The sequence below is a fragment of the Platalea leucorodia genome (assembly GCF_965183815.1).
Source record: "Platalea leucorodia genome assembly, chromosome: 6".
NCBI classification, from domain to species: Eukaryota; Metazoa; Chordata; class Aves; order Pelecaniformes; family Threskiornithidae; genus Platalea; species Platalea leucorodia.
The window spans coordinates 40,535,893-40,550,436 of NC_138828.1; the positions used below are offsets into that span (position 1 = coordinate 40,535,893).

Below are 14,544 nucleotides of genomic sequence, written 5' to 3' on the forward strand. Positions count from 1 at the left end.
CCTTTAAACATGTGTTTTGGCACTCATCCTGAATGTCTGGGTCATAGGCATTTTTTGTGTATGAATTTTGCTAACTGTATGTTTTGCAAAAAACAAATGCTCACTGAAACAGTAGGTATGATTCAAACTTTCTGTTTTCCTACATTTTTCTAGCCTGCTTCTAAAAGCTGTTTGGAAAATAAAACCTTACTGGGGGCTGTGCAAATATTCTGTTAGGTCTGAGAACAGTGCCTAAGTTTTAGTGGACAGCTGTAACTTCTACAGATAATTATTCTTAATTAGATAACTCCATCATATATATGTCCTCTTTTCCCCCACCCCAATTTTTTTGCTAAAGCATTACCTTGAGTTGAAATAATTTAGGCAATTGTCTTGCAGTGGAGATGAAGGACAGGAAATGCCCTACAAACAGAGCAGGTGACATGCTGCCATGTAGCCTAGAAAAAGAGTGATTAAACTCTGCTTCCCAGAGGATTATATCTGGAGAGCAGGACACTTTCTTCCATTTTCTGTATTATCTACTCCTTGGACTCAAGGTGTTTTCCATGTGTGGGTTTGCATTTCGTTCAGAAACTGTTCTGTGGACTTTCAATGGTAATTCCCCAGGTTTTTCGGGATTTATAGTGTTCTACGGGTGACCTCATCTACAGATGAGGTAGTGTTGTGAAGCACGGCTATTTAGTGAGCTTATAGGAGTTCCTAGTTCTAGTCTCCGAAGTGAATCCAATAGTGTGGTCATCTCACTGAATGTTTCAGAATTTTGTTTTGGCTTTTGTTTGGGGAAAAGATAGGACAGAAGTGAATGCTATCAGTTGCTGATCTTGGTCTAAGTGTAGAAACCTGGCCATCAGTTGCTTGTTTCATTCGCACTTCAAAGGTGACTAGGAACACTGATGTTTAAAGGAGTCCTCCTCAATGAGGTGAGGGCTAGGAGTTGCCCTCTCCTAGATCGTTTGAATAACTTGAGAACAGGCCAAAGCTTTTCACTTGCTTCCCTCACTTGGGAGGAGGAGTAATTGTGATCTAGTATGTGTCACTACTCTGGGAATTGAAACTGAGCTTTTTTTTTTTTTTTGCTGTAGGCTTCCCTCTGCAACTGAGCAAGTTGTTGAACCTAACCTTGCTCTAGTTTTCTGCTTGACTTTTGTCTAATGTTTAGAGGTTGGGGTTTACTGAGATTACAAAATCCTTGTAAGAAGGGTGCTGTGCTATTTAGCAGGTAGCACGTAGCACTGGGTTTTGAAATCTTACTGTGTTTTCTAATTCTACTGCTGTATTTCTGGGTGCCATTCGCAAAGCTATTTTCTCTTTTTCATCAGGAAGGGAACTAGCACTATGGTGGTTATCTTACAAAATGTCTAAAACTTTACTGATGGAGAGGGGGGGGAAAAATATGTAAGACATGAATTATGAGCAGACGTGTATGGATAACTTCTTTCAAAGCAGGCATAGGGAAGAGGACTTTGTTCTGCAGTGGAATTGCCTGAGCAAAACGTCAGGTTTCTTTGTTCTGTTTAAAAGCTTAAATTTTCTTGGTCAGAAGCATTTTATTAGCTATTTTTGTCATCAGTACTGCCATTAAATTGTTTTAATAGACACATGACTATAAATTCTCATCAACGAACTTGACATCTGTGACAGACTTTTTTTGGTTGTTGTTTTCCCTTCTACTTTTTCTTAAAAAGCTTTTCAAAATATTATTTTCAGATTCTTGGCCAAGTGTAAATACTATTTGTCCTTAAAAGTAAAAGCATTACAGTGCAGAATAGCTAGTGTGTTTCTTGGTGTTGGCCACTTTTTTAAAGTGATAACCATATGGCAATGATGACAGATTCTTATTTGCTCCTAAGCTATATGAGGTTGCTAGGGGTTGTCAGATGACAATTGCTCACATGAGAGCCATTAACAGGGTGTTGTAGCCAGTGTTAGAACAACCTTGCAACTAAGGGCGAGTCACTGCAAAAGCAACTATGCTTTTTTTTTTTTTTAAGAGGCCATATGGTTCAGTCTTGTGACTACATAATTGCCAGCTACCTAATCACATACCAGGAAACAAACATAGTTAAAGTCAATATTAGCTGTTGTATCTGCTACAGCTTTGCACCGGGCTTGGTAGGAAAAACTCTTAACAGCAGCAAGAGCAAGTCTATGATGGCTTCGGAAACTTGAAAGTCATGTCTACTCCTCTGTTTGGAATAATTGCAGCAGTACATTAGCTACAGCTGCCTTTCTGCATTAATGGCTTATAGAATATATGAAGATCTCTTTGCCTTTTTTTTCCCTAACAGGAAATTCAGCAGATTGTGTTCCTGTATAGGGAAGAAAGCTGATGGTAAACTACCATTGTTAATGGTTGATCTATAGTAAAGAAATCCGCTTGTGGCTGTGTCTCTTCAGCGGGTGTTTAGTTTCTTTGAGGGAGCTTTACAAGAGGATTTGTAGCGAAAGAAAATGTGCGGGGGTACACCAAAAGCTACAAATGGCACAGGGGGACAAATAGAAAGAGCAAGAAACAACAACGATGTACCACTTGGAAATAATCTCCCTTGTACCAAATTGGACGAGAGGATTAGAAAATCTTTGAGAGGAGACCAAAGTGTCAGCTGTGTGAGCAAAGTGACTAGACTGCTGCAAAACAGGTATGCATGTAACTTTTTTGGTAGATATGATTTTTGACAGAGAATGGACGTTTTTGGTTGATATTAGATTTATAATCATGTGCCTGAAATGCTATTTTGTAAATAACTGGAATAATTCTATTAGAAGCTTATTCTTGCTGATGATGGTGACTGATACTCCAGAAAGTCTTCCCTGTTGTTTGAAACTGAATCTACATTCTGGACTCTGATGTGTGAGATTTATGTATATGCAAACTGAGGCATGAAGGATAATTGCCTTTCTTTTCAGTTAAGGTTAAATAATCTTACCTTCTCTGTCTAGTTTTCTAATTAGGTTCCCCTCTTTTTTTTTTTTTTTTGCCACCTCCTGTGTTAGTGGGTCAAGTAGTAATAGTTTGCAGAGCAGGCAGGAGAGAATGCTGTGAAGTGGGGGAAGAATGGAGAGGGGAACCCTCTGCTTTACTTGTAAATGACCTCTAGATCAAGCATTACATCAAAGTAATCTGGAGTATAAATAGTGTTTCTTTGACTTCCTTGTGGTGTCTTTCAGGTGTGTGCCAGCATGTCTCTGATGTCTGAGTCTCTATTGCTATGTAACTGTGTTGAAAATACGGTTCAGAGCAGCTTTTTCTACATTATTTCTACATAAATATTCTACATTCAGGGTTGCTGATCTAAGAAGCAGAAAAATATAGATAGATGTATAGGTATAGAGATATGTTTCAGCCTTTTTTTCTCTAGCCTATAGATGTTGCACTGAAGTAGTGAGTGGTTAGTCACTTTCAAAAACATTTTAAGGTCGGCTGAAGTAGTTTTTGAATATAAATAAATAGGTCACTCTTAAGTTATTGCATGCATGCTGATTGTTATTTGTGAACCAAAAGCTTTCTTTTTAAAGATCAGGGTTTGGAGATCTATATTAACTGAAAATACTGATGTAGGGCAGAATGGGGCGAACTTTTCTTGGCTTTTTTCCAGAAACAAACTACTCTGCTTTCGCCTGAGTAAGAGAGATCTCCTTGCCTCCATGTCTCATATCTGGAATGGAAGAAATGTTGAACGAGCCAAAGGAAAGTAGCTTACATGCCAATGTAAGAGAAAATAAAGGAAACTTAAGCTTAATATGGGATCTGGGGAGAAAACTTGCCAGGATATCTGTAAGCTGTTCCGAACTTGTGGCTTTCTTTCAAAAAAAAAAAAAAAAAAAAAAAAAAAAAAAAAATCCATAGTGTTTTAGTATCTTAGTAGACCTGGTTTTCCTGTTGTATGAATGTAGACAGCTTGATTTTATTTATTTATTTTGAAGATGATGTTTATTAGTTCTTGCATTTTCCAGATGCAGGAAAGATCTGCTCTGAAGGTGAGGCTAGATAAATTGAGCTGTTCAAACAGACTGCTGATGCTGAAGGAGTAATCACATTGCCGCCTCTTCCTTTGCTTTCTGGCATCACGCTCTTGTCCTTTTTCCTCTTGTGCTCCCCTTAGGGAGCTAGTTCAGCTCACTAAGCAGGCAGAAAACTGACTCGGGAACAAGAAAACCCAATTAACATTCTAAATAGCCTCAATACTTTTTTGAAGAGCATAGGGAATGTTTTCTTTGTGCCCTTTCCTGAAGGTATATAGCCCCATGGATGAAGTGAGTTAGTATAACTCATGCTGCCACCAAGAGGTGGAGGTTCCATTGCCTCCTACTTCTTCCTTCCTTTTTCAAGCTATGTTTCTGATCCACTTTGATTTGCTGGGACAGACTGCCGCTGCTGCAGAGAATTTGGTTAGTTTACAGAAGGGTCCAGCGATTACCACAGCAGACGTGAGTAACAGGAAGGGTCACGTAGTTACGAAAAGGGGAGAAAGGATATGTGGGGCTTTTATTTTTGTGGTCAAATAAAAGCATTATGTTCGGTCAGAATAGCCACATTTAACCTGAAATGTGAACATCTGCACAAGCTCATATTAATTCAGCTAATTTTTAAGAATATGCAGGACCTGGCATAATCCATTGATTTTAAGCCGACCATTTCAGTTAGCTGTCAGTCTCTTTACTTCCTTACCTTTCTAGGGTGTAATGTTATCAGAAGCATGTTTTGTCATTTTGCAGTACATTGACACTCAGGGGGCTTAAAAAAAAAAAAACCCTGCTGTGATTTTATTAATTTTATTTGTAACATTTGTTTTATAAGTCACTTGGCAATATGTATTCCTTCAGCACAGATCTTTTGTCATTCTGTTTATTAAGTAGCTTTTAAACAGGAATGGGACCTGTAAGGTCTTTCTTGCAGAATGAGAAGACTTTTATATAAACAGGGCTAAGGCAAATGATGTTTCAGTTAGTGTTTAGTGAAACTTATTTTTGAAGGCTTTTTTTAAGCTGACTGAAAGAAGCAACAGTTTTTACGCAAAAGTAGTGATTGTAGCACATTTATTCTTGCTAAACATTCATAAGAAATATGAAGCTTACCCTGGGGATTACATAGTTTTGTTATCAGAAGTAACACTTTCTGTAGTAGGTACATATGCAAAACTACTTGTGTTATATAACTCTTACATTGCTTCCTTCAGTATTTACATATGGCTGGGTAAGCTGTTTTAGACAGAAACAGAGCAAAAGGAAACAATCAACAGTGTGCCAGTTTAGATTTTACCAAATGAGTACAAGGAAAACAACTGAGTCTTGAGGCATGAAGTAGGAGAGTGTCAGGAGTGGTGGTGAAGAGCTAAAAGGGCACTTTTGGTATGAATAACCATCGATATTTGTTATAATTGGACATGGAATAGACAGAATCTCATAATGTGGTGCAGCTGGAAAATAAGGGGCGTTTTGTGTGTTGAAGGTTTGCTTTCTAGTCCAAAAGCAGAAGAATTAATAATTTTGTTACAGAATTGCCAATGAAAAATAGAAAATTCAATCTAATAAGGTGCAGATTTCTGGTGCAAGCTTTTCACATAACACTTTCAGAATCTTCTCTTTCCCCATCCTCTACCTATCTCCCACAAATGCATCGTGAAGATTTTTTTGTTGCCTTAAAGTTAATATTAGTTCATTGTGGCCTTGGAGGGGAGGGGAAAGAGTCTGTTATCTCCTTCACTCTTTATTTTTGGAGGATAGAAATATGTATCGCTTGGACAAACTTGGTGGTTGAAATTGATTAGTGAATTAACAAAGAAATGGGCAAGGTGAGCCTGTAGGCATATAGGTTGCCTGTGAGCATAGGAGCCTTTTTTCCTCAGGAAAAAACAGGCTAAAATATTTCTGTTGCCTATTTCAGATATTTTGGTCTTACTTTTTACAAACAACTGATGGAAGAGTGAAAGGGTTTTTTTTTTCTTCTTAGGCAAAGCCTTAAGCTATTACTTTCTAACATCTAATGGAATGTTAAACTATCCAATGCAGAAGTGTGGTGGGTTTTTTTTTATGAACTGGTGCTTTGTGTGAGAGAATCTTACCTCTTTTTCAAAAAATATATGTGAAGAAGAAAAAAAGAAGCGCATGCCTTTCAGCATTGCTAAATAAGCAAGAAGCTGATAGAAAGATAAGTAAATAATGGTTTGGGGTTTTGGATTTTACGCATGTGAAAATGGAGCTGACCAATGAGGCTGTGTACTGTCTGTATTCTTCAACACTCTGTTTTTAGGAAATGATCGAATACTCCCACTGTCCCTGTTTTGGGAGCTGTATGTTATATAAGCTGGCTTAGACAATAAAGGGTGGAAGTACTGTAAGCAGTCTGCTCATCAGCTTTTGTGACGGGGAAAAACATCCCAGTCATCTGACTAGTCTTGGGCCTGGTGCTAGATTCCACGTTGAAGTAGTGAGGCTATGGGTTTATATGCCTGTATAACTTGCCTGTAGACATGCTTGATCTTATCAAATGAGGTTTTAGTAGGATGGATCTCATCTGCAATGGGTAGGACCGCTGCAGGAACTGCATCTGTGTTCTGGGTAATTCAAAGCCTGAAAGCAAAGACTTCATTAAAACATAAATTTGATATTTTGTTAGTACTGTAAGCAGCGTTATCTGAAGTTACTTCCCTAGATTTGGTCTATTAGTCACAGAAAGGTCTTTATGATAGATTTTATGTAACTTCTTAGCTTGTTGCTGCCTGGTACTAGAATCTGTTTGAAGTTCTGAGAGATTGCAGCAACCTTTAATTCTAGCGTGCTGTGTGGAAAAGGCACCTCAGCAGACTGTTAAATTGGCTTCTACTTCAGCATTTGTTATAAAACCCAGTTCACATCTTATACAGAAGTTGGCACTGCACAAACAACATGAAGCTTGCTTTAGTGCAGAATGCCCAGAGAGTGGTGGTGAATGGAGTCAAATCCAGTGGGCAGCCAGTCACGAGTGGTGTTCCCCAGGGCTCAGTGTTGGGGCTGGTCCTGTTCAATATCTTCATTGATGATCTGGATGAGGGGATCGAGTGCACCCTCAGTAAGTTTGCAGATGACACCAAGTTGGGTGGGAGTGTTGATCTGCTGGAGGGTAGGAAGGCCCTACAGAGGGACCTGGACAGGCTGGATCGTTGGACCGGGGCCAACTGTATGAGGTTCAACAAGGCTCAGTGCCGGGTCCTGCACTTGGGTCACTACAACCCCATGCAACGCTACAGGCTTGGGGAGGAGTGGCTGGAGAGCTGCCTGGCAGAAAGGGACCTGGGGGTGTTGGTTGACAGCCGCCTGAATATAGGCCAGCAGTGTGCCCAGGTGGCCAAGAAGGCCAATGGCATCCTGGCTTGTATCAGGAATAGTGTGGCCAGCAGGACCAGGGAGGTGATGGTGCCCCTGTACTCAGCACTGGTGAGGTCGCACCTCAAATACTGTGTTCAGTTTTGGGCCCCTCACTACAAGAAGGACATCGAGATGCTGGAGCGTGTCCAGAGGAGGGCAACAAAGTTGGTGAAGGGTCTAGAGCACAAGTCTTATGAGGAGCAGCTGAGGGGGCTGGGTTTGTTTAGCCTGGGGAAAAGGAGGCTGAGGGGAGACCTTATTGCTCTCTACAACTACCTGAAAGGAGGTGTAGTGAGGTGCGGGTTGGTCTCTTCTCCCTAGTAACAAGCGATAGGATGAGAGGAAATGGCCTCAAGTTGTGCCAGGGGAGGTTTAGGTTGGATATTAGGAAAATCTTCTTCACCGAGAGGGTAGTCAGGCACTGGACCAGACTGCCCAGGGAAGTGGTTGAGTCTCCATCCCTGGAGGTATTTAAAAGAAGGGTAGATGTGGTGCTAGGGGACCTGGTTTAGTGGTGGACTTGGCAGTGCTAGGTTAATGGTTGGACTTGATGATCTTAAGGGTCTTTTCCACCCTTAACGATTCTATGATTCTATGTGGGAGTTCACCTGCTCATAAGGAAACCTAAATTAATGCAACACAAGTATTGAGCATGCTTTTTAGCATCACTGGGCAGATGCAGGGCTGGATTGGCTCAACCTGTGCCTGAATCTGTCTCAGTTTAGACTTGCAGTCCTGTGGTCTGAACTATGGATCCTGCTGTGCCAGTCCTGGAGATAAATAAGTTTTTGCTCTTGCATACAATTTAAATTAAAGCCATAGGGATGTAATTTTTCTTTGTTGTTAAAAGGAGGGAAGACCTGTGGCCTTTTTAAGAAAACAGCATAGTTACTTTAGGTATTGTCTGTTGGAGAAAGTGTGTAAGTAAGTAGGTAGCTGTATAACTGAAGAGGTATCAGAGGTTACTGAAGACCATCAGATTCATGTGGCAGACTAGAATGAAGTCTATTGATGGCTCTGACTTCTCTTGGGTTCTGTATAACTGGATTTTGTAATAGCATTGCACAGGCAGTGGGCTGAGAAACTAGTAACAGACTTTTAAAACAGATGGTGTAGTTGCAGCTCTCTGTATATGTGAGGTGTGTAGGATCTTTGTTGGGCAACTATCAACAATGGTATCAGGTCTGATCTCATGCAGGTTAACTTAATGCTGTGGCTCCCTTTGAAAGGGAAGATTTGAAAAGAAATCTGCTTGGCATTCCTAGCATTTTGGAGGCAACATGTTACAAACACATCCATGAATTTCCTCACTGTTGATGGCAAAACAACCTTTAGCATCATTCCATGATCTGGCTTTGATGTGTACTGGACCCTTGTATATTATGTACATAGAGTATACTTGTATCAGAGTACCTTGCAGCGGAGATAGGTATCTGGCTTATTCTGTCTCAAGGTATTTGAAAATAGATTAAAACCTTCTAGACTGATGAGGTCTTTCAGCTTTATAAAAGGTGCCTATTTACGCTTATTTTTCTTTCTAGCTACATAGAAAGGGGAGTTGATCTCTGAAATGCAAGATGAAGCACAAAGAAGAAATTAAGCTGGCTTTACTTACAATGATTTTAAATTTGCAAGTCTCTGAGTGTACTCCTAAAGCAGTTGCCCATGGTTACCTTACTGACTCTAGCAGGAGCTGATGGTGTTTACCTCACTATTGATTTATGACTGTTAACAAAGCATGGAATAAAAGCAATAGCTTCAGAAATTCTTGTCTTTCAGACGTATAGAGTTTTTGTGCTCTTCTCTCAATTCTCTACCTTCCTTCTCTGTAGGTCATAGTTCGGGAAAATTCCTAAATGAAACATCCTTTTGGGTGGGAGATCAGTGTGGCCTTGACTGAAGTCTGTTATGCAATTTGTTAAACCAACAACTATTAATAACAGTTGTACTCTTGCCCCCGAGATGTGGTCCATCGAGGTCAGGGATGAGGCAATATGACTGAGCACCAGTGCTGTGTGGCACTGCTTTATGCAGTAGTAGGTTTTTTCCATTAATTCCAGCTTGTCAACTACAGAACGTGAAAAGCATTTTCTGCAGCCAAGCAAACCTCCATGCTCTGATGTGCAGACTGACTCCCTTAGGAATTAGGAAATAAAGTCTCTTGCCATCTTGCAGCCAGGATCAGTTGTCCTCCTCAGCCTCCTGCAGTAGCGCAAGGAGGCAAGTCGTGTGCCACGGTGTATCTCTGAGGAATGGGCAGATTCTGGCTTGAGAGAATTGTTTTGCTCTAGGTTGAATCTCAGTGGTATCTTGGTTTCATCTACTAAATGAGTTTCATTGTAGTCGGAGATCAAGTCTCGGTAATCTATGATTGTTCTGTAAACCCTGAAACATCTCAGAAAAGGGGAGAAATAATGGAACAACATAAACCTTATCTTTCAGTTACAAGAATTAAACTTTGGAAAAATCATAACTTACATTGACAGGAAGAGGTCAAAAGGAATTGGGTTTGTGTTGTTTAGAGGAGAGAAGGATGAGGGATGGTGTAAGGCTGGAGTTTGTGAAAGGCTGTAGTAAGGAGGATGGTAATGTGTTGCTCTTTGTTGCCACTGAGAGAATTGCACAAAATAGTAAACCTACCTTGCAATAAGGATGATCCAGACTGTGTGCAGAGAGGGGAGTAAATTTTAAGAGTAGTTAAGCCCTGGAGCAGATTGCTGAGACAAAGTTTTGTGTTTCTTTTCCAGAAAATTTTGAAGAAAGGTTGGATGAAAATTGGTTTGGCTGTGCCTGCCTGTGTGTCAGTGACACCGGGCTTAGATGCTCCTTTGAGTTACTTTTTGGTCAGAGTTCTGTGATTACAGCCTGATTCTTGTAAATGCTGAGTAAAAGATGTATTTGCTGAATACTTGTTTCTTCACTTAAATAAGCCTGCAAAGTAAGCACATTGTTTTAATGTCTTGTATTTATTACCTGCAGCTGGTCCTCTTCAGAGTTTGACTTGAATGAAATCCGCCTGATAGTTTACCAAGACTGTGAGAGGAGAGGCAGACAGGTCTTATTTGATTCCAAAGCAGTCCGCAAAATTGATGAAGCTGTGGTTCAGGTATGAAATGCTAATTTTGCTTTTGTCCTACTGCTCTTTTGTTTCCCTTCGCGAAAGCAGGAATTTTGATATGTCAGTGTCAACTCCTTAATCTTACTTGTGATCTTGCACTTGATCTTGATTCTGTGATAGCTGCAGCAGTGTGTGTTAGATTCCAAAAAGCCTATGAACACATCTGGTATTTGGTATTTATAATATAAATATGTCATTGAAACCTAATAAGTTATACCTGATTTGCTTTCAAGCAAAGCAGTCTATACCCCTTTAAACTGATTTCCTTAGCCTTTTTAATGTTGACTGGGATTGCTTTTTGTTGTTAGCCCTGGTTGTGCAGTCCCATTGTTCCAGTTATGTCTAGCATGTCTCTAAATGTGCTTGTCTTCCTTCGGTGTTTGGATTAGTAAAGTTGTTGGCTTTATGTGAATTAGAACACTTTGGCTAACCATGCCATAATGTGTAAGACTCACGCATGGCAATATATGGCCACGTAAGTTTTGATGACACACATAGAAGCAAGAGTAGATGTTGTCAAGATGCAAATTCTTTGTGTTGTTCTCCAGACACACGAATTGTGGAGTAATACTTCCAGCACACTTAGGTGATTATAAGACAAGTAAAACAATAGTATTCTGGTTTGTGTTTGTTTTGGTTTTTTATTTCTACTAGCTCTGTGTTTCTCTTCTACATTGAATTATTTCAAATTTTTGTTTGTTTTGAAGCCTTTGTTAACAACTAGCAGCTTCAGCCTGTCAGACTAGCATGGTTTATTGTAGAATCACTAGCTATGTACGAATAGTTGTGACTGGTAGAAATTACTTATGAAGATGCTTAAAAAACAGCAATCTATTTCAGTCACATTGCAAGTATGCTGTTGTGCCAAATAGTAAAACTGAGCATCATCAGCTGATGACTGATCATCTACTTAACAGGATAAATGGGTCAGACTGGTCTGTTAATCTTGCCCCCCTTCTCCTCCCTCCCCCACCCCCTATCAAGGTCATTACTTTGTGTCTTAAAGTTGGTTTAAAACACGCAGTGTGAGAGGAAGAAATATATTTCTGGCTTCGTTTAAATACTCAAATTATTCCACTTGCTTGAATACTTCAAACTAGAAGTTAACTACAAAATGTCCTATCAGAAATGCTATGCAACACTGACATAAAACAGATTATAACTTCCCTCATAACACATGATACAGACTATAATCTGTTTTCTAGCAAGACACTAATCTAGGTACCCTTTTAAAACAGCCAAAGCACTTTGAAATGCATACAAACACACAGATGTTAAAAGCAATCTTGAATGTTTGGCTGTTTGTTTGGTATGTTATCAAACAGTGAGCCTAAAACTTGATTCATTTAAAGTTAAGGCAAAATTACTCTCAAGCTCGGTCCTGTTTAAACTAAAGTCAAGAAAGTGTGTGTGTATACTGTTCATTTATCCATTTTTCTGAAATACAGTAAGGCTTATTCACATTGAATATTCAAATACATTGTTTGTCTTTAAAGTATGCAATAAACTTACCTGGGGGAACTAGCAGGTCTGTATTCTATTTAACCGTATGTTTGTTTAATATACTGCGTTTCTTTTCAGTGTTCTTAATCTAATCTCCAATTCTTTCTGCAGATGGTGTATATCAGACTACTTATTAGGCATTTTTGTCAATAGCTCATTAAACACGTGACTACTGACACTGATGCATTTCTAAACCCCTAATGACAGTCACACTGAGATTAGGGAAGCAACAGCACATAAATACTATGCTGGGAAAAACTGCACAAGAGGAGTGCAAATATAAGATAAAATATAGAAGTCCAGGATCTTTTTTTTTTAACATGATAGTAGGCTTATTTTTAAATGGGTAAAGGAGCTGTACTGTCACTGTAGTTTAAACTCAACTTTTAAAAGAATTACAGATCATCTACTCCACTTTTCTTGGCTTGCTCTTCCTCTTTTTCTTCTGCATCTTTCCCTTTGCCTGTTTTATCATCTTGTCATCATGACTTGAGTGTTCCAAAACTTACTACAGTTACTGCACTGTAGTATTCAAAATGTTCATCTTAAAAATCAGCCTTGTGGAATATTGGATTCTACTTTTATTTCTATTTAATTTCCTGTTATTGTTCCTTTCTCATCTTGCTGAGCCCAAAGTATGATGTAAATTTGGTTATGGCTGCTTTTTACTAGCATCTAGGTTATTACTATTTCTTTTTGCCTGCTTGCTTGGTTTTTTTCTGTAAACTATCTACATGTGCCTTGCTGACATTTTAAAAAAATTTAGTTGATCTCTGCCAATGCACATTCCCAATGAGGTAAGCCATGCTGGTACAAAATGAGACTTAGAAAAATACACTTCATTCTGATATGCACCAAATGAATGAATGTTTACATTAATACACATGAAATATATGTTCATTAAGGCATTTTGAATTTTTTAAATATATAAAAAGAGTATAAGATAAGCTTTCTAAGACTTTCTAAGCAGTTTTCATTGCTGCAATGTTACAGTTTTCCTCCCTCCATATAAATCATTTCAAGTGTATGTGAGAAGTATGTTTGAAATAATGTGGCCCTTTTAACTGATGTGTAATGGACATTCAAATTGGGGGAAAAAAAAGGCAGCCATTAAAGAAAACAAGTAACTCATTGGTTTTTGTTTAAGAAAACAGTATTAAGCAAATACCAATGAATTAAATGCAGCTTGTCTATGAAACACGTACAATAGCATTAATGCAATCAGTGTCTTTCTGAGACTTCCTTTACACCTTTCTGATCAGTTCTAAGGTGTTGTTAAAACATAGTGACTTGAGAGTAAACTTTGAATTAAAGGGGGTGGTTTGTTTGGTTTTTTTACACAACTCCTTTACAGGTTTAACAAATAGATTTTATAACCTGATAATTCTACCAAATGATGCATTATTCACCCTTTGTTTTTGCTGGCTGTTCTTCTGTTTAAGAAATCTGTTGATCAGTTGGGGAGCAAACGTTATGCAATTTGAGTGATTAATTGTGCAAATGATTACAGAAATTGGTTTGTAAGCAACCCATAAGCTGAGATTTTGTTTACGTAAACTTTGGCAAATGTTACACAGAGTAGTTCACAACAATTGGGAATGACCTTCCAGTGGAACTTTGACTACTCTGTGTGTGATACTATGAAAACTTGTCTGAGAATATAAATGTGAGAGTAGTTCTGCACTTTCTCTGATGCAGGCCTTTTTAAAAATCTTTTAATACTGATAGATATTTTTTGAACCAAATAAGAGTATCTTTTATTTCTGTTGCCCACCTGTACCTTAAGAAAAAATCTTGCTGTGATATGTTTACAGATGGGAGTTCTCATATTTACTTTAATTGTTTTCATCATATTGCTCTGGTTTGACACAGAAAATGGCAGAGGATGCTTCTGTAAAGACTTCAGCCAAGAACTGCCAAGCAAGCAATGGGAACAATATTTCCTCCCATAGTCCCTCAATAAGCTGTATGCAAAATATCAAAGAACAGATACCAAAGTATCAGGTAATGTTCATTACCTTTCTTGTTTGTATTTATCCATTTTACTGAAGAAGTTTGTATATAAAAGCCTTATCTTACATGCATTATAGTTGTACTAGTTATACTTCTAGTATATTACAAGTTAATATGAACCTTGAGATATCTACCCTATCTTTGAAGTGTTGTAGAGTAAGAACGTGTAGGTACATCTTAACCTTTTGGTCTATCTTGGTCTTGTCTTTAAAAGAGTTGCAAAAGATATTTAATAGCATTATTATTTGTGAAGGTCATAAAAAGCACTATACCGTTCTCTGTTCTTGTTTTGAAAGAGGTCTACCTATGCTTCAGGTCAGTTCTGAAGAAGCTGTTGAATATGGTATATTAAGAGTCCCTTTAGTCTGTCTTACTATAACATGAAATTTTTAAGAGAACTATTTTTTAGGTACCCTGGCTGTTTCTCAGTACAAGCATAAATGTTTCATCTAGAAAAATGTAATTTGAAGCATGTATAGATTAAGATAGAAAAAAGATTATATTTAACTAGAAGCTAAGTGATTTCCTTCAGAATTAATAAACTTCTCCATATTTGCTACTGATGA

At 38.5% G+C, this 14,544-nt stretch overlaps 1 protein-coding gene across 3 annotated transcripts in view; it reads left to right on the forward strand.

The window, feature by feature from the left end:
- The window catches only part of FNIP2 (folliculin interacting protein 2), a 51,377-nt gene that overhangs the window by 14,048 nt on the left and 22,785 nt on the right, over nt 1–14,544 (forward strand). For 2 of the 3 annotated variants that reach the window (XM_082316081.1, XM_082316082.1), the window contains exons 2-3: nt 10,324–10,450; nt 13,838–13,969. In XM_082316081.1, coding sequence (XP_082172207.1) covers nt 10,324–10,450; nt 13,838–13,969 — 259 coding nt within the window. Of the gene's footprint in view, nt 1–10,323; nt 10,451–13,779; nt 13,970–14,544 lie in introns of those variants that run through there. The other variant, XM_082316083.1, reaches the window with a different exon arrangement.